The sequence below is a fragment of the Podarcis tiliguerta genome, assembly GCF_965153285.1.
Source record: "Podarcis tiliguerta genome assembly, chromosome: 17".
In the NCBI taxonomy this organism is placed as follows: Eukaryota; Metazoa; Chordata; class Lepidosauria; order Squamata; family Lacertidae; genus Podarcis; species Podarcis tiliguerta.
The window spans coordinates 38,675,474-38,695,808 of NC_139550.1; the positions used below are offsets into that span (position 1 = coordinate 38,675,474).

The following is a 20,335-nucleotide window of genomic DNA, read 5'->3' on the forward strand; positions in this document are numbered from 1 at the left end:
TTGTCATCCTCTCCTACCACCTGTGTGACGTGCCACATCCTTTGAGAACCACTGATATAGATTTTGATGCTTTATTGGAATATACAGTGGAGTACATTCAGTGAGGTGTCTTTGCATTGACTCTCCTGACAATAGCACAGTTTGTGACTTTTATATTTTGTTGCACATATTGTTGATGCATCAGTGAAATATGCAGCTTTAGATATTTGTGTGTGTGGTTTGTTAGTAAGACTCTGCTGATGGTTGAGTCAATGTGTGCATTTTTTTAATGTTACCATGTGTCTGTCAGAAGGCATGTGCCTGCCTATGCTCGTGAACATGTGTCAGTGTTTGTATTGGCACCGGTATGGGGGGTGAGGATAATATCCCTAGACACACCAGGACTGACTATCCCCGACATGTGCTCACTCCCATAGCCAATGTGACTTGAGAGGAGTAGTGATTATAATCTCGACTCCAGCAGCAATTGGAATGGCAAGAAGAGTTAATTGGCATTGAAATGTTATTTATTGAGCAGCATAACACCCCCCTCTCTTTTCTGGAGCCTTTCTGTGAGATAGCTATTTTGGAACTGTTGCCATGACAATGGGCAGGCATGCAACAATTATGGCGACTCCAAATTGCTGTTCTATTTAGGGGTGACATTTGGGAGGGGTTCTACAGCCAGGTAACGTCTGCTAAAACAGAGAAATAAAAAAACCACCACCCTGTGTTTTGACTCCAGGATCCCCTTCTTAAGGTGGTCGACCTTGAGCTTAGGCATAAAAAGCAGGAGACTTGGCTCAATTGCTTTCTCCTCACACATCCTGGGAAACTGTAGGTGGGAGTGGAAGTTCCCTTCACCTCCTGCTTTTCTCAAGGGGTAATTGGATCTGCAGCCTCTGCACTGGCCGCAAATCCAGGGTTTCCCAACCTCCCCTCTTATATGTCAACTGCTTTGTGTGCGCAGGAATGGTGTGTGTGTGTGTGTGTGTAAGACATAAAGTGTCTACTTCATGGACAAGCTACAGCCTCATCTGTATTGCAGAAATAAATGAAGAATTCCATTTGTTCAGAGAGAATTCTCTCCCTCTGCTCACAGAAACGTGCTTATCCTCCCATAGTCCAGCCCCAAGTGGGAGGGGTGTCTCTGTACTTCTGGGCCACTCTTTCCACAAATCCAGGCTGCACACCCTCCCTTTTAAAGCTTTTGAGCATCTCGACTCCCATAACATCACTATGGTGATGATGGTACCCATCTTCTTCCTTGCAGCAGCCATAGCAACCCAGCATCTCACCCCCTCCGCTCATCCCCATGGCAACCACATCCAAGGCCTGCTCTGCTTCATCAATAATTTCCTAGCTGTGTTGCTGTTGTTGTCAGTTGTTTGAGGATGGGGAACAAGGTGGGAGGGCAGTTGCAGTTCAGCCACAGAAAAGAAGGAAAGATATGGTCTGTCTGCATTACATGCAAGTGGGGTGCAAGGGGTGTGTGAAGACAGAGGGGATTGCAGTAGTTTGAGGGTTCACTCTGCCCAGTGTTTATATATTTGCATAAGATGGAGAGAGCATTGCTTGTACATGAACATTTTATCTTTGCAGGTTATTTTACAGTTTCTGTTTTTAAAATTTGTGTGTTGGATGTGTGTTATGGCACACTTGCACGTTCCAGGATTTATTTATAGCCTTGTAAGACTGGATAGATGGAGCAATGCTCAAAAGGGGCTCACAACAGGAAAATATGTTTTTCAACAACCCAATCCTATCTATGTCTTCTGAGAAGTAAGTCCCACTGAACTCAATGGGGCTTGCTCCCAAGTAAGTATGTATAGGATTGCAGCTTCCATCTGATAAACTGTATATTGTCAATGATTAATAATATGGTCTGAGGGTTGTAGGAGTGATAGCTTAGGTGTTTGTGTTGTAAACATGGGTAAAGGCAATATTGATCTGAATGTTTTTATCACTTTGTATATGTGTGTACATAAACAGTTATATAGTCACGACTATTTGACCCACCCCCGATACTTGTCACTGCCTGCCAGTGTTTCTTTGCTCACATGTATGAGCAGTATGCAGTCTTGCTTATGTTCATGCTTCTCTGTGTGTGCATGGGAATGATTGAAGGCTTGTGAGTCTTAGAGAGTTTTCTGAGTTGTTTTCGTGCTGCTTCCTCATTGTGTGTGTAGGTAGGTAAGTTTCCATGCTCACAAAGGCACACAAGATTTGGGCCAGGAGTGGACCTATGTGAGTGTCTTTTATAGTAGCACCCACACAGCTAAAGAGTACATACATAGAGTATCAGGTATGTTAATTTCACCCCAGTATTTTGAGTTCATCTCATGTAACCACATGAATAAGTGCATGTTAACTGTGTGATTAGGCAGTTTATTCAGGACAAACAGAGGACAGTATTTCTTCATGTGACACTTAACCAGCTTGTGGAAATTATTGTTACAAGACATGGTGATGGTTAGTAGCTTATGTTTCTTCCCCACTGTAATAGCTATGCTTTGTTCATTCACTTATGGGGCAACATTGACATCAAATTGTAGATCTCTGTATGTGCATATTTTAATGGATTTTAAATTTTTTTAAGAAGATCCTAAAATACATGTGTTCAGGTGATTTGACCCTTCCCTGCTTATGCAGCTATGTCATGTCTGCTTAGGTGGATTGACAATAACAGGATGTAGAAATGTCAAAGAATGTTACACCCCCATAAAATGTGGGATTGCAATTCCTCATGTAACTTACAGCAGGAGAGTGATGACTGGGCAGCACTAGGACTTATCAGCCTGTCTTGGGAATAGATGGAGATTAGATCTGTCAATAAGCCATGAAGGGTACAGGGAACCTCCAATATCCTGGAATATTTAATATTACATGTTGAGTTAAACAAATGAAGTGTACTTGCCACCTGGGCGGGTGGGCGGGTGGGGACATTTTAGTCTTGGAACATTTTACTTTTATTTTATTTTGCTTTTGAGCCAGTTGCTGAGGAAGGAAGGAGCATGGCCACCTCCCCCCTTTATCTAAGCCTTGAAAATAAAAACAATAAAATTTGTGCACTGTAGATGACTAGATAGCATTTGTGTAGGGCTCTGCCGCCTGTTTCCACTACACAACCCTCCCTGACACAACCCTCCTCAAGCCCCACCACAGTTAGCAGAATGTTTGTTATTTCAGCAGCTGGAAGCCGTGAGTCAGGGGAGGGCAGTTACCTTTTCAGTTCCTGCTTGTGGACTTTCTGCAGTGGCAAATGGGCTGGCTGCTGCTGAAAACAAGGATGCTGGTCTAGTTGGCTCCGTGGTCTGGATTGAACTAGACTCTTCTCAGCAGGATGGTTTCCTTGGTATAGTGTTCCAGATTATTTCTTTCCCCCACCCCAAAATTGAAGCTTGTCAGGCTACCTTTTCAACCCTCTCCCCATCATCTCCCTGGTGTGAATAAGGTGGCATTAAATGAATGAGGAAGGGAAAATGAGCTCAGCATTTTGGCTTGGCTTGGAAGGTTACCTGTTGAAGTGTATGACCTCCAACTTACCATTTTGCCAAAAATGTTAGCATGATTTGAGAATTAAACCGTGCCCTATCTGAGGGAGCTCCCTCACCCCAAACATTTTGGTGCTTAAGGAAGACAGTCTAAATGGCAACTTCCCCTTCACACACACACACAAACACACACTCATTCACAGGGAGTGCATTCTCCATTTTCCCCGCACAAGAACAAGTGTTGTGCAAATGCACTGTCAGGGGCTTCCTGCAGGGGATGTGCCCCGTGGTCAGATCTATCTGCCTGCTGCTTTTTTGGGGTCTCAAAATTTGCCCCCTGAGACCGCTGTTGACCATATCTCCCCCCTAATTAGCTGCTCATGTACCTTCCCCCCCCCATCACCACTTGCTTTCTACAGTTGGCAATAGGACAGCAGTTTAAGGCCTGAACACCTCAGAAATTCAGCAGGTGCAGCGTCTCCCAATGAAACAAGATGTAACAAAAGATTGCCATCTTTTTTGTGCTTCTCCCTTTTGTAGCAGCCTAACAAGTAAAAATTTAGCATGCAGAGCTTTTCCTGCACTAGGAGAAAACATCAATCTGCTGCTTTTCTGTGCTTTAAGCTTCTGTCAAAAGAGGGGCCATTCAAAAACTGAAAAGATGGGACAACCCATTTCCAGGTTTGAGAAGAGAGGGTGGGCTGAATGACAATTGTTACAAACAGCTGACTAGATCAATAAATTAGACATGTATGTCAAATTCACATACTGACTTCCTTAATAATATTGGTGCCTGTTCTGTCTCAATACAAAGGAGGCGGTTTAGGGGCATTTTAGTTTGAAAGCTGAGTAAAGGGAAGCATGATAGAGGTATATTAAATTTAGTGGAGAAAGTAGAGACTAGAGTCATCCAGTGGAGCTGGCTGTTGCCAGATCTAGAGAGACCAAAGGACGTGCTTCTTCTCATCATCCGTTGCTCAACTGTGCAACTGGCTACCAGAAGATGGAGTGAGGACCTTGAAGGAATTCAGACACATTCTTGAAGGATAAGGCTATCAGTGGCTACTAGGTATGATGGCTATGCATTCTTTCTGGTTATGCTGGTGAGGTGGGAAGCAGAAGAGTGTGCTCTGGGCTCTTGTCTGGCTTGTGGTACTGGTTAGCCATTGTGGTAAACAGGATGCTATCTATACTAGAAAGGCCGCTGGTCTGATCCAGTGCAGCTTTCGTAAGCTATTACAGTGGAGAAGCCTATATTTCTGGAATATGTCCCTGTGGATGTGCAAAGTGAATTTTTAAACCACCAGGCCCTTGGCTGATTAACATCCAGTACCCCTTAAATGTGTTGTGGGAGGGGGTGGGGTTATTGGTTTGTTTTTGTTCTTGCTTTTGTTATATATTTTGTGCTTTTTTTATCTTGTACTTTTATGCTGTGAACCGGCCTGAGATCTATGGATGAAGGACGGTATACAAATTTATTTAATTAATCATACTAATCACCCAGCCAGAGCTTTCCAGAACTGCAGGGGTGGCATTGCGGGTTAAGGGACCTGGCAGCCACCAGCTAGACAGGCGGGAATTTATTCTTTTTTCGAAACTTTGTCCTAGCCGAAATCCTCATCCCGAGGAAAGAGAGAGAGAGCGAACCAAGGGGGGGGGGGTCCCCAAATCCCGAAGCCTGGCTCCTCCCTGGCCCCGCCCGCCGGAGAAGCGCGGAGTCGAAGGGAATCCCGGCGGCCGCGCGGGGTTCCTTGGCCCCCATCGCGGAGGCGGCGCGCCTGGCGGAAGCGGGCCCGCCCGTCTGGGGTCCGGGGAGGCGGCGCCCCTCGGGGCCGGCAAGGAGGGCGGGCCGGGCGGCGCAGGCTCCTCCTCGGCTTGGCGCGCCGCACGCAGGCAGGCAGGCAGGCAGGGATGGAGGAGCGGCGGCGGCGGCGGCGCTGCTCGGGGGCTCCGAGGAACCGCGGCGGCGGCTGAGACCCCGCGGCGCTTCCCCGCCCGCCGGCCGGTCGGTCCGGCCATGTGGTGCCTGCAATGCTCGTCCGAGCGCCGCCCGGGGCAGCTGCAGCACAAGCTCCTGCGCGGGTGAGTGCGCCCCCCGGCCCCCCCCCCGGCCTCCGCCTCGCCCGGGCTGCGCGGGGAATATTGCAGCCGGCAGAGAAATGCCGCCGCCTCTCTCCCCCCCCCCCCAATATCAGTCCTCCTCGTCAGGGAACTCCCCGCTCCCCATCTGCTTTTTCCTTCAGCGGATTCAATGTTGCGCGCGGGGGGGGGGAGTTTTCTCCCATACCCCACTGGGTGATGCCCACCCATCCAGGAAATACCCCTTTCGTAGCCTCTCACATCCCCCCGCCTCACAATTTGTCAGATTTTAAAATTTATTAAATTATCTTAGCAGGAAACCTTTCTGATGTCTCATACGGGTCTCCCACATAATTTCTCCTTACCATCCCCCCTCCACTTATTCTGCAGGAATCCCCTTCTCCCCTCCTGCCTTCCTTACCAGTAGCAGGAGCCACGCGCCCCAAAGATGCCCCTTGGGCAGGAATGTCCCTTGCCCCCCCCCCCCCCGCTGTGCCCATCGTCTGTTTGGAACTGCCGTCCTTCTTTCCTCTGGATTTTCCTTGGGTTTCTCAGCAGACAAAGGAACATGGAGACAATTGCTGGGGGGCTGCCCAGCAACCTCAGCCTGCCCCTCTGCCATCAGGCCTGGTTGCCCCCCCCCCCTTCCTTGGTCTCGGTGTCACTCTGGTAGAACTCCGCAGGAGGGTGGATGGGGACAGACACACACTGAATTGGCTCCTCCTGTTGCTGGCTCTGGATCCATCTCCTTGCCTTCTGCCTTGGCAATCCCAGCGGAAACAGTTAGCGCTGGAAGTTACCTTATACTGGATCAAACCACCTTGCTCAGTCGACTTGTAGGGACAACCGAGGATCTTTCCCAGCCCTTCCTGGAGATGCTAAGGATGGAAGCTGGGGCCTTTTGCCAAGCCAAGGTTTGGTTTAGTGCAGTAGTGGTTAACATGTTGTACTGCGACCAGAGGGACTAGGGTTCAAATCCTTACCCAGGCATGAAGTTCATTGGGTGCGTCTTGAGCCAAGACACTGTCTCTCAGTCTAGCCTACCTCACAAGGTTACTGTGAAGATGAACTGAAGAGGGGCAGAACCACCTGTGCCCCCTTGAGCTGCTTGGAGGAAAGGAGGGATATAAAAGTAATAACAAGAACATCAGTCAGTCCCTCAACTCTCCACAGGTCAGGTCTTTGAATGCCTTTTGCAAATACCCACAGGCTCCCTTTTCCATTTCTTTTTAGCTCCATTGCTGGGCTTGGCCTCCCTTTGGCCTTCAGGGCTTGCGCTCCGGCTAGGTTGTGATGTGGGCCTCCCTCCTTTTAGTTAGCTAATATTAATTGTATGAGCGAATTGGTCCTCACTCTGGGTTCCAAGATATAAGGAAGAATTTTTGAAGACCTCACACCTGGATGAGATCCCAACTTGGACCGTGAAGGGAGAAACAGATTTGGGTGGAGAAGTTAAATTCTAAGGCACTACAGCAGTCATGAAATAGGTTTCATCTTTGTCCCAATTGAGTTCCTCCACCTTCACAGCCATGGTCCCACCTACCATCACAACCTCTTACTATGCATTAATTAATCTGGAATGACAGCTGTGCCTTCCTCTGTACGCACAATCGCCAACATGGATTTGGGTCCCTTACTTTAGAGGGATAACATTTTGGCATGTCTCTGCTTGTAGACAACTTTCCGCTTCTAAACTCAACATGGCGTCTGCCCATGTGGTGGTGTGAATCCTTACATTTTGCAGCCAGCAGTGGCAGCGCTTATTTCAGGTGGAATTCGCCAGAACTGCTATCTGGCATCTCTCTGCTGGGCCCCAGAACTGGGGGAGGGACCTGACCAGCCTGAGCAAAGCCCAGCTGCCCCTCCAGCAGGTGAGGAGACCCCCCTGGGGCTCCAGAGAGGGGCAGCAGGGCTTTGCTGAGGCTCTTCAGCCTCCCAGCTAACAGCTGACCTGCAGGGGAGCCTCACCTCTGCTGAGGATCCCCCTTGTTGCTCCAGGTCACCTGGGAGGGGCAAACTGCTCAGCTGAAGTGCGGGGCAGCTGCATGCCAGCGGCCTCTGGTTCCCTCTTGGGGCTCTGGGGTGGGTCTTCTGAGGGAGTTGCGTTCCAGACCCCTTTTGTGTAGAAAAAAAGCACTGAGTAGTGGGGACATTTTAAAATGACATGACTGAACTTTGCCAACTACAGACTTTCCTCATGGTTGCAGTGTAATCCCCCACCCTTAATCTGGTGACAAATGCGGTGGTCACACTTATAAGAAGAGTGCATGTACAAGTATGCCAAAATTTAGCAGAAATACAGTGGGGAAAATCAGGATGTGGGTTTGGGTGTGGCTTCCTAAAAATCCTAACCTTCATAAGGGGGTGGGAAAACAATCTAGTCCTCATGTTTGTGAAGATTTGGCAGTTTCTGTTTACCGTATTTTTCGCTCTATTGGACGCAGTTTTTCCCCTCCAAAAATTGAGGGGAAATGTATGTGCGTCCTATGGAGCGGATGCAGGCTTGTGCCATAGCCGCGCGCAACCCCTCCGGCAAGGAGAGGCTGCACGGGGCTATGGATTCTTTAGCCCCACGCAGCCTCTCTCCACGCGGCTAAGGGGGAAGCCAAAACAGCGAGTGGGATCCATCCCGCTCGCTGCCTTGGCTTGTTCCATAGCTGCGCACAACCCCTCTGGCAGGGAGAGGTTGTGTGCAGCCTGTACGCTGCTCTTTGGGGCTGGGGGGGGAAATATTTTTTTCTTGATTTCCCCCCCTAAAAACTGGGTGCGCCCTATGGTCCGGTGCGCACAATGGTGCGAAAAATACGGTATATTTTGACTATGTATTTTGTGTTTTTATATTGTAATTTTATATTTTGATCCGCCCTGAGACCTGCAGGTATAGGGCAGTATAATAATAATAATAATAATAATAATAATAACAACAATGGCATCCTTACAGCATGTTGGCATTGCTTGCTGAAATCAGAAACCAGAGGCGTGGTTGGATATAAATCCCAGGAGTGACATTACAGCTCCTATATAGTCCTTTGCCCCTCCCCTAGCAAAAACAGTATAAATTTAGACACAGCAGTAAAATTACAGAATTCAGCTTTTGATGTTCAAGAGTTTGAGTTATATTGGCAAAGAATATGTGTAGCCCTTCTCATAAGTATTATTATTATTTTTTAAATTTGTATACTGTCCTTCATCCTAAGATCTCAACATAAAAATACAAAATGAGAACACAAAACACATAATATGTAATCGAACAAAAACAAACCAAATAACTGCCCTCTTAGAAACACATTTTAAAAGCCATAGAACAGGGGTGTCAAACTCAAATTCATCGGGGGCCGCATCAGCAGTTTGGTCACCCTCAAAGGGCCGGTTCTATCTGTAGGACCATGTGTCCACTCTTTATTATCATAAATTATTGTCACTGCATTCAATTATTACTGTTTTTTGTAATAATGTAGACGGTCCACTTTACATTTATTTTAAGGGTGTTTGGAGTGTGCGCGCGCGCCTCTCTCTCTCTCTCCCACTCACCCCCCCCCCAGCCACCCCATATTCCCAAAGAACAACTTGATCACGGGCATCGTCGGTCCTGGAAAGGCTGGCTGTGCAAAGATGGAGAGGGAGGCGAAATGAAGTGGAAGGGAAGCCCCGGGCTGGTGAAATCCAGTGCGGAGGAGAAGAGGATGCCTCCCGCAGGGCGAGTTTGCACGCCGGGAAGGATTGGGAAGCAATAGCAGGACGTGCGAGGAGAGAGGGGCTTTCGAAGCCACCCACCCTGGGAGCGGACTCTCCTTAAAAAATAAATAAATGATGATGATGGATTCTTAACATCTGGTGGGAATTTTATTTTCTTTCTCTTCCTGCTTTCTCCTCCTCCCACCACCAAGCTCGCCGCCGCCATCACCATAAGCATCTCTTTGCATTTGATGTGCGATTCTGGGAGGGGGGAATGTAGAGGAGTTGGAGGCAAGGCGAACGGATATAATAACGCAGAGAGTTTGGCGAGGAGAAGACGCGGATGCTCCAGATTGCTGGCTTGCTCCTGGCTGAAATCAGAAATCCGATTGTGCACTGGGTTGTGATTGGAAATCTAATCAGATCCTGGGATCGGCAAGGGGGGAGAGCGTGAGAGCAGCGGAGGGGGGGCAGAGAGGGAGAGAAGAAAAGAAGAGCCCCAAAGTTGGCGTTACTGAGAAAATAATTTCAGGTGTTGCAAGGGGACGCACCTCGGTGGAGGGCGGAGGGGGAGACACGGGAAGCGCGGCCGTGGGAACCCCCAATGTAACGTGGACGCACATGGATCCGCTCGCAGAGAAGGAGCCGCTTGGCCGGAGCTGAGCAGACATAACAAAATTGTGTTACTAAACCAAACAGCGGCTGTTTCAGACAGATGGGGCTGCTGCTGGTGGTGGTGGTGGCGGTGGCAGCAAGGGAAACCTTCCGCAGAAGCCAAAAACGCTTCTCTCCCACCAAGAGGGATTCCAAGGTGGCTGAGGATTGGAAGAAAAGGGGAGTTTGGGGGGCAGGCGGGGAGGACCCAGCATCCCCAGAGAAGATCCGAGGAGAAAGACTCCCCCTCCGCGGCGCGGAGAGACCTGACCTTCCGCTTGCTCTTTCTGAGCAGTGAGCGGGAGAGAGGAGCCAGCTGCCCGCCTCGCTTCGGCCCCCAATGACGAAGGCGCAAGTTGAGAGACGCAGGGACATTTGAAGCAGCAGCCACGTCCTTAAGAGCGACGGGGGGAGGCGAGTAGGGAGCCGCACCATGTAAACTTTCTTGTGTCAAAAATTTTTTTAAAAGCGAGAATAAAAGGTGAAGGCAGCTACACGGGCCACATGACGAGGTCTGGCGGGCCGGATTCGGCCCGCGGGCCTTGTGTTTGACACCCGTGCCATAGAATGTTAATCACAGCTAAAGGCCTGGTTATAGAGAAACGTTTTTCCTGGTGCCTAAAGATATGTAATGAAGGCCCCAGGCGAGCCTCCCTGGGGAGAGCCTTCCACAACTGGGGAGCCACTGCAGAGAAGGCCCCTTCTCATGTTGCCACCCTCTGGACTTCTCATGGAGGAGGCACACAAAGAAGGGCCTCAGGTAATGATCACAAGGTCCAGGTCAGTTCACATGGAGAGAGGCAGTCCTTGAGGTATAGCAGCCCCAAGCTGATTTATAGGTCATAACCAGAACTTTGAATTGGGCCCACAAGCTAATTGATATCCAGTGCAGTTGGGCCAGGATTGGTGTAATATGTTCAAACCATTTTGCCCCCAGGGAGCAACCTAACCGCCGAATTCTGCACCAGCTGAAGCTTCCAAATCATCTTCAGGGTACTGACCTCCATCTAATTCATTGCAGTAATTCAGCCTAGAGGTTATCAGAGCATAGACAAAAAAGTTAGGCTATCCCTGCCCAGATAGGGGCACAGCTGGGCCACCAGCCAAAGCTGATGGAAGGCAAACTGTTTTTTTCTCTTTCTTTCTTTCTTTCTTTCTTTCTTTCTTTCTTTCTTTCTACAAAACAAACTTTGCTTGTTTCTTTTAATTATATTTTTAAATAAATGAAAAATAAACCTAGTGTTCTACAAGAAATTCAAATAAAATATTGGAAATTGAGATTATATATGCAAAATAAATAAAAACTCTAGTGAGGAATTGTTTTGGCAAAGCCTCTGAGCAGTTTTAACCTAGCTCCGCTTCTGCCCCTCTTCAGCAGTTGTGCCTGACTTCAGAGGAGAGGAGGTTGTCTTTGTGGTCATTTGTTTTTCACTCTATTTGTCTGAGGCAGCTGTTTCACAGTTACAGAATGCAATCCAGGCATCCACTGACAAGACACCTGTTGCAAGAAGATCTCCTTTTCCCAGCATGCAAGCCACAATTCTGCGGAAATGCAATTTTATCTATCCCCAGCAAATGCACCTGTAGCAGGTGTAGAATGCAACGTGGAATTTGATTGCTTAATTTGATTGCTTGCATTTCTTATTACTTTGCTTAAAGACCCAATGTCCTATTGCATCATTTTGTTTCCCAACATCATTTTTAAAAGTCTTGAGAAGTTTGAATGTTTCCTGTTTTATAATGGATATCTCATGCAATATAACAAAAAAGGTGAACCCCACAAGGCTGCCTTGTAGCAGAGCATGGGTGTAGCCGGGGGGGGGCAGGGGGCAGCTGCCCCCCTAGATCAAGTAAAGCAATAGAAATACTTAACTAACTGACCAATCACATCAGTTCTGCCCCCCTAGCAAAAGTCCCACCTCCTCCAACAAAAGTCCTGCCCCCTCCCCACAGAAATTCTGGCTGTGCCCCTGCAGCAGAGAGGCCCATATTTTGGTACACTTCATCATTATCATGTTTTCAAATAGCAGCAAACATTCAGTTGTCCCACTGATCAAAAGTATGCCCCCCCCCCGAACCATACACTATTTGGGGTAAAGTTGGTTCTGGATTTAGGGTGGCAAAATAAAATAGGGGTTTTATTGCTGTCTGGAAAGGCTCTAAGAGAGACCATGTGATTTGGGAAGGGCAGCACTGGCAAGAGTTTATAAATTCCAGCATGGCACCCTATTAGCAGGTGTGATCGGAAGCTCAAGGAGGGGCAGCAAAGGGAGCCAAGATGCTGCTCCCCCCTGCTGCATCCCTTAGCAATAGAACAAGGAAGTCGACCTGACAAATGGCATTCCATCTCATCTCCAAGGGAAATTGTCATGCCTGGAGCCCAGCCATATGGAATTTCAACTCTCAGCAAGATGCAGCCGCTTCCAGGGTGGGCTGCAGCTGCAGCAGCTGATGTCTCTCAGCCCCATAACATTTGAAGACAAGGAAGTAAAGGAACGTTTCTGGTTGGGAACCTTTGCGGGGTGGGGGAGAAAAGGAAGCATATTTAAAGGACCAGAGAATGGAAATCCCTTTAGCTGGGATGCAGCCCGGAAATCTGGTAGAAAAGAGTGTGGCTTGAATATGTTGAAATGTGTATTGAGGCAGGATGTGCTGGACTTGGTGCTGATGACAAGGAAGTGTCTTTTCTTTCTCCGGCTTTGACCAGGAGAAGACAGAAAAGGGCTCTGCTGAGATTTGAACTTGCAGCTGCCCAGCGTACCAGAGTTCCAAGCTTCTGTTTCAGCTGGTGACAAAGGCTTAACAAGGAGGGAAAGAGCAGCCCTTGCCTCTGCCGCTTTCTGTTCTGTTCCTTGGTCTCTGGCACAGTCCAAACTCGCCATTGTTTGAGGGTCAGGGTGGAGGCTGTGATCTTACATTGCCTGCTGGCACCTTGTACATTCTCTTTGGTTTCCACGATGGTGTGTGTTTCTTAGCTTCTCTGTAGTATATTTTGCTCTGTACTCTCTTTGTTGGACACTCACTATATATATTTTTAGTATGTTTTTCGTTATTTTTACGAAACAAAGTAATATTGTTCATATTGCAAAACTTAAATCATTTTGTTTTTAAAAGCATTCTCTGTGTGTGTGTGTGTGTGTTTATCAAAATGATGTACAGTGGAACCTTAGTTCTTCAACTTAATCCATTCCGGAAGTCCGTTCGACTCCTGAAACCATTCGAAAACCAAAGCACAGCTTCTGATTGGCTGCAAAAGCTTCCTGCACTCAAGCGGAAGCTGCTGTTCCTTCTGGGTTTTGGGCATTCAGGAGCCGATTTGTTCATCAGCTAAGCCATTTGAGAACCAAGGTACCACTGTATGTAGTACACCTACCACAGGAACACATTTTTTTTCTTTTGAGCAACATTGGACTGTTAACCCACACTCTTGTGATTTTCTACATGTTCATTGTCCTTTTTCCTCACAGTGGTCAATGAATCTTGTGCAACACTTTCTCTAACCCGCCCCCCCCCCCAAGTCTGTTGTGTATCCAGGGAAGCTTTTCTTGATAATACTGGCACATCGTGCTTATAATTATTTATTGCACATGATGCTTGCTGCTGAGCTTTCTGATAGCATACTGCATGCTTCATAGGGTTTTCACAATGACAGTTGTGCATATTTCCTGTGAATCTCTCTCTCTCTCTCTCCTCAATCCACACCTCATTCACCAGGGTTCAGTTAGTGAATGCAAAAGCTGGACTAAATTCATTCTCTGGTAATCTCTCCGTCTCTGCTTTTCTCCACCCCCCATCTGGCACATATATTCTTTATGCTCTCTAGCCTCTCAAGACTTAAGAAGACCTCAGGGAGCAATTTGGCCTCTTCTTATGTATTTTTTCTCTCCCTCTCTCTGTGGAATCAGCTAACCCATTATTCTCATATGAGCTGGAGACCTGGCAGATATAATCATGCCTGTGTGTGGCAGAAAGCAGTTGTGGGTAAAAGGGGCGCTTGGTGAGTGTGTGCCAGTTTGAGGCCCCTCAGGTCCCAGGGTAGTTATCACAGCGGCTGTGGGCTGCCCACCCTTAATGGCTAGGACTTAATAGGACCCCAACTGGGCTGCTCCCTTTGATGCTGGTTGATGACTATCGAACAAAATAGTGGAAGGGCATTACAAGAAAACTGTCCTTTTACGGCCTTTCTCCTGAATATCTTTTAAGTCAGGAAGGGCCAGAAATATAATTAAAGAACTAATCTGGGACATAGAATTCCAAAATGATTGTAACCGATCTTCTAAAATCTATAAATCTCTACATGAACCTCATCCCACAAATTACTTAAGTGCAGTGGATAACCCTATACATCACTGGGGTTTTTCCAGAGCATTTTTTAATGTTCTCCCTTCAATAATAATAATAATAATAATAATAATAATAATAATAATAATAAAATTATTTATACCCCGCCCATCTGGCTGGGCTTCCCCAGCCACTCTGGGCAGCTTCCAACAAGATATTAACATACAGTAATGCATCAAACATTAAAAGCTTCCCTAAGTACTGCCCTCAGTACTACTTGAGGGCAGATATCATGACATCCCAATTGAACAAACTTTGTGCCCATGAAACTCTAATGAGATTGAATCCATTGGACACGTTCTTCTATACTGCCCATTGTACTGTGATACCTGAAGAGAGCTAATTTTACCATTGTTAAGGAAATTACCTGGCTGCTCAGAGGAAACTTAAGTTAAATACCTTCTTGTCGATAAAGATCTGGATATCATTAGGCCTGTTGCGAAATTTTGTTTTATGGCAACGAGGACAAGACAGGCTGTGGTGGCAGTCATGACTGGTGAGTGAGTACTGATTTTAATCTATGGAATACAGATTTTAGCTGAAGGAGTGTTATTTTTAGTGTAACTAAGCTTATAGGGAATAGTTAATTACACCCGCTTCTTCATGTGAGTGAGGTATATGATGCTGTTGTTGTTGTTGTTAACTTTGCTGTATGGTTTTTGACCGTAATAAAGATTGCTTGCTTGCTTGATTTCTGAGATATGCTCATCATCTTTCTTTGTGTGGGTATTGGTATAGCCATGTGGCTTGTGTTAGCTGTTCCCAGAATCCTTTACTGTGTGCTGGAATTCTGGAGTAGGATTCCAGGGTTCCTGAACAGTGAAAAGTTTGAAATCATTGCCGTAGAGCACGACAGAGTTCTGCATTTGCCGAAGTTAAGAGGCATTCCGCCCTCTTTCTTACACACAGAAGAGGATGCCACATCTAAGATACTGCAACATGTTCCTGCATCTTCTAAGAACAAAGTATGCTTCTTGCATCTTCTCTGTGTTGGAGAGGTCTACATAACCTGTGACCCATTGCCTTATATGGCAGCGCACCAGAGACTCAAAGAACTTGTTGTTTGCCTACTGGGACTGCAGAAGCAGGGAGTTGATAAGAACCTCACAAGTCACTGTTTGTGGCTGATGGGCTGTGCTCAGTTTGGTGGCTCATGAGTTTTAGAATTGAGTAAGTGTGCTTTTTATTAGATCAGGCATGGCTTCTTAAGCAGGATGTATATGTGTGTGCTTTGCCACCCAAGGCTTCGTTAATTAAAAATGAAGGTGCAATGTTAGAACAGGAGCAGTTTCACCAGACGGATGTCTGCTTCTAAAACAGAATATGTGTGTAAGCTCTGCAATGTAAAACAAACAAACAACCCAACTAAAGTCCTTTTTAAAGGAATGGAAGGATTAAAAAAGTAGTAGTACTCAAAGTACTATTTTTAAAAAAAATATTTTTAAAAAAATATTTCTAAAATATTTATACTTGTTTTCTCATTGTGGCTATATAGATATACTCTGTGTGTGTGTGTGTGTGTGTGTACACACACACACACATTCTGCAGGTGGCCTTATCAAAGTCACTATTTGATGGGAGATCCGAATTGAGCTAGGCACTCTTGCTGTGCTCGCCCTTTCCTGGCCTTGCCTACCATTTGTATATAGAGGTAGCATTAGCACTTGGCCCTTGCTTCACACTCGTGGATCTGCTTCGTGCCGTCCAGACATGGCACCCTCAAGGCAGCCTGTGCTGCATGGAACAGACACACGCAGGTGCCTATGGAAATTCCAGCTCCTTCATCCAAACAGCAGGCAAGGCAGCACACGGGGCAGCACATGTGAACATTTGCCTATAGCTAAGATTCTATTGTGAGCTGATGGGGCCCATGAGCTTCCCCGGAACTAGAGTTAGCAACCCATCTTGATTATTGCAACGCAACACAGGTAACAATGCTATTTTAAAAATTTATTAGAATGTGATTGTACAAATGTCATTATGGGCACCTAGTGGGTAGTGCCTATGATTAAGTTCCCGCAGAAGGTCAGTGTCAGGAGAATTCAGAATGGGAACTGGCCCATCCCATTAAAGGTTATATATCAGACTCCCAACATTTAAGAAGACTGCTTGGGAGCCAAATGGCCAACTTCTGCTTCTCAAAACAAAAACAGATGCAACATGGGAGATCAGACATTGCATCACCTGACTATTCTCCCCTCCCCCCTTTAGGTCAGAAGCAGCCTGGGGTAGCGGAGGGGCTCTAGCTTTGATTGGATCTGTGATGCTGCGGGTGTTTAACCCTTTCCCCTTATGTTGCTTCCTGGATCTAAATCACCCTGAAGCTGCTGTTAGCCCCAGCAGAGATAATAGCAGCTTCGTGGTGCATGTTTTCTGTCAATCAGGGAAATTACATGACTGTGTGGCTGGCAGGCAAAGGTTCATTCTTTTCACCACCAGCACTTCTACAGTGGTGATAATATTGGCAGCTGATTGAATTGGCTAGTTTAGGATAATGGGACAAAAGAACCACAGATGGGGTGCAGTGGCTATGGTGCCCCCCCCCAGTCTTTGTCAGTGGAGCTGCCAAGTCTTGACCTTGGTGTGTCAAGCCCCCCCCCCCCCCCCGCAGCTCAGGGATGAGCCTCTGTTGGCTCCTGGAGCTGCCGGTTCTCTCTCTCATTGAAACTGCTGTGCAGAGCTACTGTTCAGATTTTAAAGGGCAACCAGAGGGGAGTAAATGCATTTTAAAATCCAACTTGGTGGTTTTGATAAGAGACCAGATCAGACAACAGCATTTAAATAATGCCATTTTAAAAAAGGATCTGAGGCAAAACAGGAAAGGAACGATATTGCACGATTCCATGGCATAGTTCCCTTTCTGCTTCCTCTGCTCCCTTTATAAATTGGCCGCTAGCTACCAGCCAGGACTACTGCTGCCACCTTCTCTCTCTCTGACAGTGCTGGGGCAGCAGGCTGGCACCACAGAGGTGGGTCAGGGCCAGCCAGATAAATGTGGCTGCCTGAGGCAAAAGACAAGATGGCATCCCTGCCCTGCTTGCCCTCCAACAACCCCTGCATATAAAGAAAACCAGACTCGCAGTTGCACCTGACTTTGGTACTGGCAGTGGGGCAGGATTCTCCCCTGCACCTGGAGGCAGCAAGCGAGCTTAGGTGGCTCAGCATTTGCCGTCTGAGCAGATGCCTCACTCTGCCTCCTGGTAAGGTCGGCCTTGGATATAGGAAGAAAGCAAGGCACCCAGAGGCCCAGATGAAGCCTACCTAGGCCCTTCTCAAACCTAGCATGGCTTCTCTTCTTTCCCAGTCTTCCACGGTGTTTGTTGAATCTCTCTTCCTTTTTTCTTCAGCGTGGAAGGAGACCCGCCTGGAAGTGAGGCAGGCACTATTATAGTGGACAGCCTGGGCAGTCAGCCTCCATATCGTTGTGCCCCTGAGGTGACCAAGATTGAGCACTACGATTTGGCACCCTCTTCATCGTCCTCCTCTGTCTGTCACACTCCATCACCAGGCATTCCGTGGGCTCAGCGGGCTCGGCTGCAGCCAGCCAGTGTGGCGCTGAGAAAGCAGGAAGAGGAAGAGAGCAAGCGTTCCAAGGCACTGTCAGACAGCTATGAGCTCTCGACAGACCTCCAGGACAAAAAGGTAATTGGTGTCTTCAGCATGCACATTTTATAAGGCCAGGAACCCCATCTATAGCAAGAAGCCCAAGGCAATCTAATGATTTCAGAAATGAGAGCCAGAGGCCTACTGAGGCCAACTAGACCAGCTTCTACTGCCATTCTCACTTGGCACAGTGCAGTCAGGAAAGTTGAGGCCATTGCAAGCCTTTGCTCTTCTCGTAGGCCTCCAGGTGTTGCTGGAATATATCGCCCATTATCCCTGGCCATTGGCATGCTGGCTGGGGCCAGCTGGATTTGGAGTCCAACAATATCTGGAGGGCCACAGGTTCCCCATCCCTAGACAAGAGATGGCCCAGTAGTCTGACTCAGCAGGAGGCTGATTCATATGTTCTAGGGGATGAAAGTGAAAGCGCTGTCCTTTGCTGTGGCATCTTGCCCATGGTCCTCTAGAATCCTGCCCCCTCCTTTGCTGACGAGGTCTCTCCCAAGCTGCCCAACTCTCTTTTCCATAGAACTCATTGTTTAATCCAAATTATTTCCCCCACTCTCTTGCCTGAATCCCTGCCCTCACCACCACCCCTGTTCCTCTGTTGCCTACTGCAGGTGGAGATGCTGGAGCGGAAGTATGGGGGCTATTTCCTGAGCCGGCGAGCAGCTCGCACCATCCAGACAGCCTTTCGCCAGTATCGCATGAACAAGAAGTTTGAGCGCCTGCGAAGCTCGGCGTCTGAGAGCCGCATGTCCCGGCGCATTATCCTCTCCAACATGCGAATGCAGTACTCCTTTGAGGAGTTCGACAAGGCCCAGAATGCCCCTTACTTTGAAGGCAAGCCAGCCTCACTGGATGAGGGGACCATGGCTGGTGCTCGACCTCATCTGCTGGACCGTGGCCTACCCTACGGTGGCTCCTGTCGAGCTGGCTTGGATGGCAGCTCCCTGCATTCCTCTTCTGGAGGCTTTTGCAATGACATCACTGAGCTAGAGGACTCCTTCTCCAAGCAGGTAGGCTATGCCAAACTGTACGCCACCCTTGCCTTTTCCTTTGCCCAGCGAAGACCTTTCAACAACCCCTTTGGCTGTTCTCTTGATTCCTTTGCTTAGTCATGACCTCAAGCTCCCCCCTCCCGCCCCATGGACTTTCATCAGCCCTTCACAAATCCCCTCTGTTGCCCTACCACCACTGTGAATTCCCGGGATCCAATAATAACAAGTTTTAAACAAATCTGGTGGCTTCCATTTACGTGAAAGGTGATTCTAACTAAACATCAGGAGAAACTTTCTGTTTGACAGTGAGACAGGCTCCCTTGGAAGCTGGTAGGTTCTCCTTCACTGGAGGTTTTTATGCAGAGGTGGCCACTGATGCTTTGGTTCAGTTTCCTGCATTGCAGGAGGTTGGACTAGATGGCCCTTGGGGTCCCTTCCAACTCTACAATTCCAAACGCACTGAGTGCCAGCACTGGGGGTACCTGTTTTTTATCAGGGCATAACCAAAGCTCCTCTCAGATTTCATTGAAAGGAAAAAGAGAGATACAAGGAAAGACATGCAGGTGGTATAGCCACTGGTCTTCAACTGTTGGGTCGGGACCCACTAATGTGCCGTGGCCTGATCTGAAGTTGGTCACAACTACCACCCTGCAAAGATTAAGAAATGGGTCCCCAAATGCCTGTTTGGAGTAAAAGAGGATTCTGGGTGTGTAAGGAGTGAATCTGCTCTGAACCTCTTGGGTTCTCTTGGATTGTAACTCTGAAAGCAGGCTTTGGTCGCTTGCTAGTTTGCGTTAATTTTATTAGGAAGTCTTGTATCCTGCTTTTGACTCCAAAAAGGTATCCTAAGAAAAACCCCCAATGCAAAATCGGTAGAGGATGCAACTAATATTTAAACACTTACATTTTCTGTGCTGGTGTTTTCTTTCTGCTGTAATACTGTTGCTTCCCAATGTTTTCTGCAATATCCTTCATATTTTTTTAGATCTGATTTGCGGTGTGGTGTTGGTATTGGAGGATGATTTAACCATTTGCCTGTTCACTATGGAACAGCACTATTAAGGATGTTCAGGTCTATTTGCCTTCGATTAAAACTCTCCTCCTTGCACTTTTTGCATCTCAGTACAGCTGGGGGAATTAGTGAAGAATTTCCTCTTAGTTAGTTAGCTTCTGTTCCCTGAAAAAGGGAAGGGACTTTAATTATTGGTTTCTTTTCATATTGTTTTTCTTTTATACATTATAGTAGGTTCATGGCCAAAGCCATTATCCAGCATTGCTGGATAATATGATGCTGTATTAACACTTCTGTAGAACTCACATTTTAATTCCTTTTGCCTCCCATGGCATAGAAAGCAGTCCCTCAGCCGTGCTCAAAGGTTCTGGCGTGGTAGAGCCCCAAACTGCAGCCTGCATATGAAATCGTGTACTGTGTTTCCTTTGTTGTCTTTAACTGATTTTGATAAATGGATAAACTTCTATTTTTCTACAATACTACATGTCCCGTGCGAT

At 47.3% G+C, this 20,335-nt stretch overlaps 1 protein-coding gene across 11 annotated transcripts in view; it reads left to right on the forward strand.

Annotated features, from left to right (window-relative positions):
• The window catches only part of IQSEC2 (IQ motif and Sec7 domain ArfGEF 2), a 151,969-nt gene that overhangs the window by 104,619 nt on the left and 27,015 nt on the right, over window positions 1-20,335 (forward strand). For 10 of the 11 annotated variants that reach the window (XM_083420956.1, XM_083420946.1, XM_083420950.1 and 7 more), the window contains 2 exons: window positions 17,570-17,864; window positions 18,446-18,844. In XM_083420956.1, coding sequence (XP_083277082.1) covers window positions 17,570-17,864; window positions 18,446-18,844 — 694 coding nt within the window. Of the gene's footprint in view, window positions 1-5,370; window positions 5,556-17,569; window positions 17,865-18,445; window positions 18,845-20,335 lie in introns of those variants that run through there. The other variant, XM_083420953.1, reaches the window with a different exon arrangement.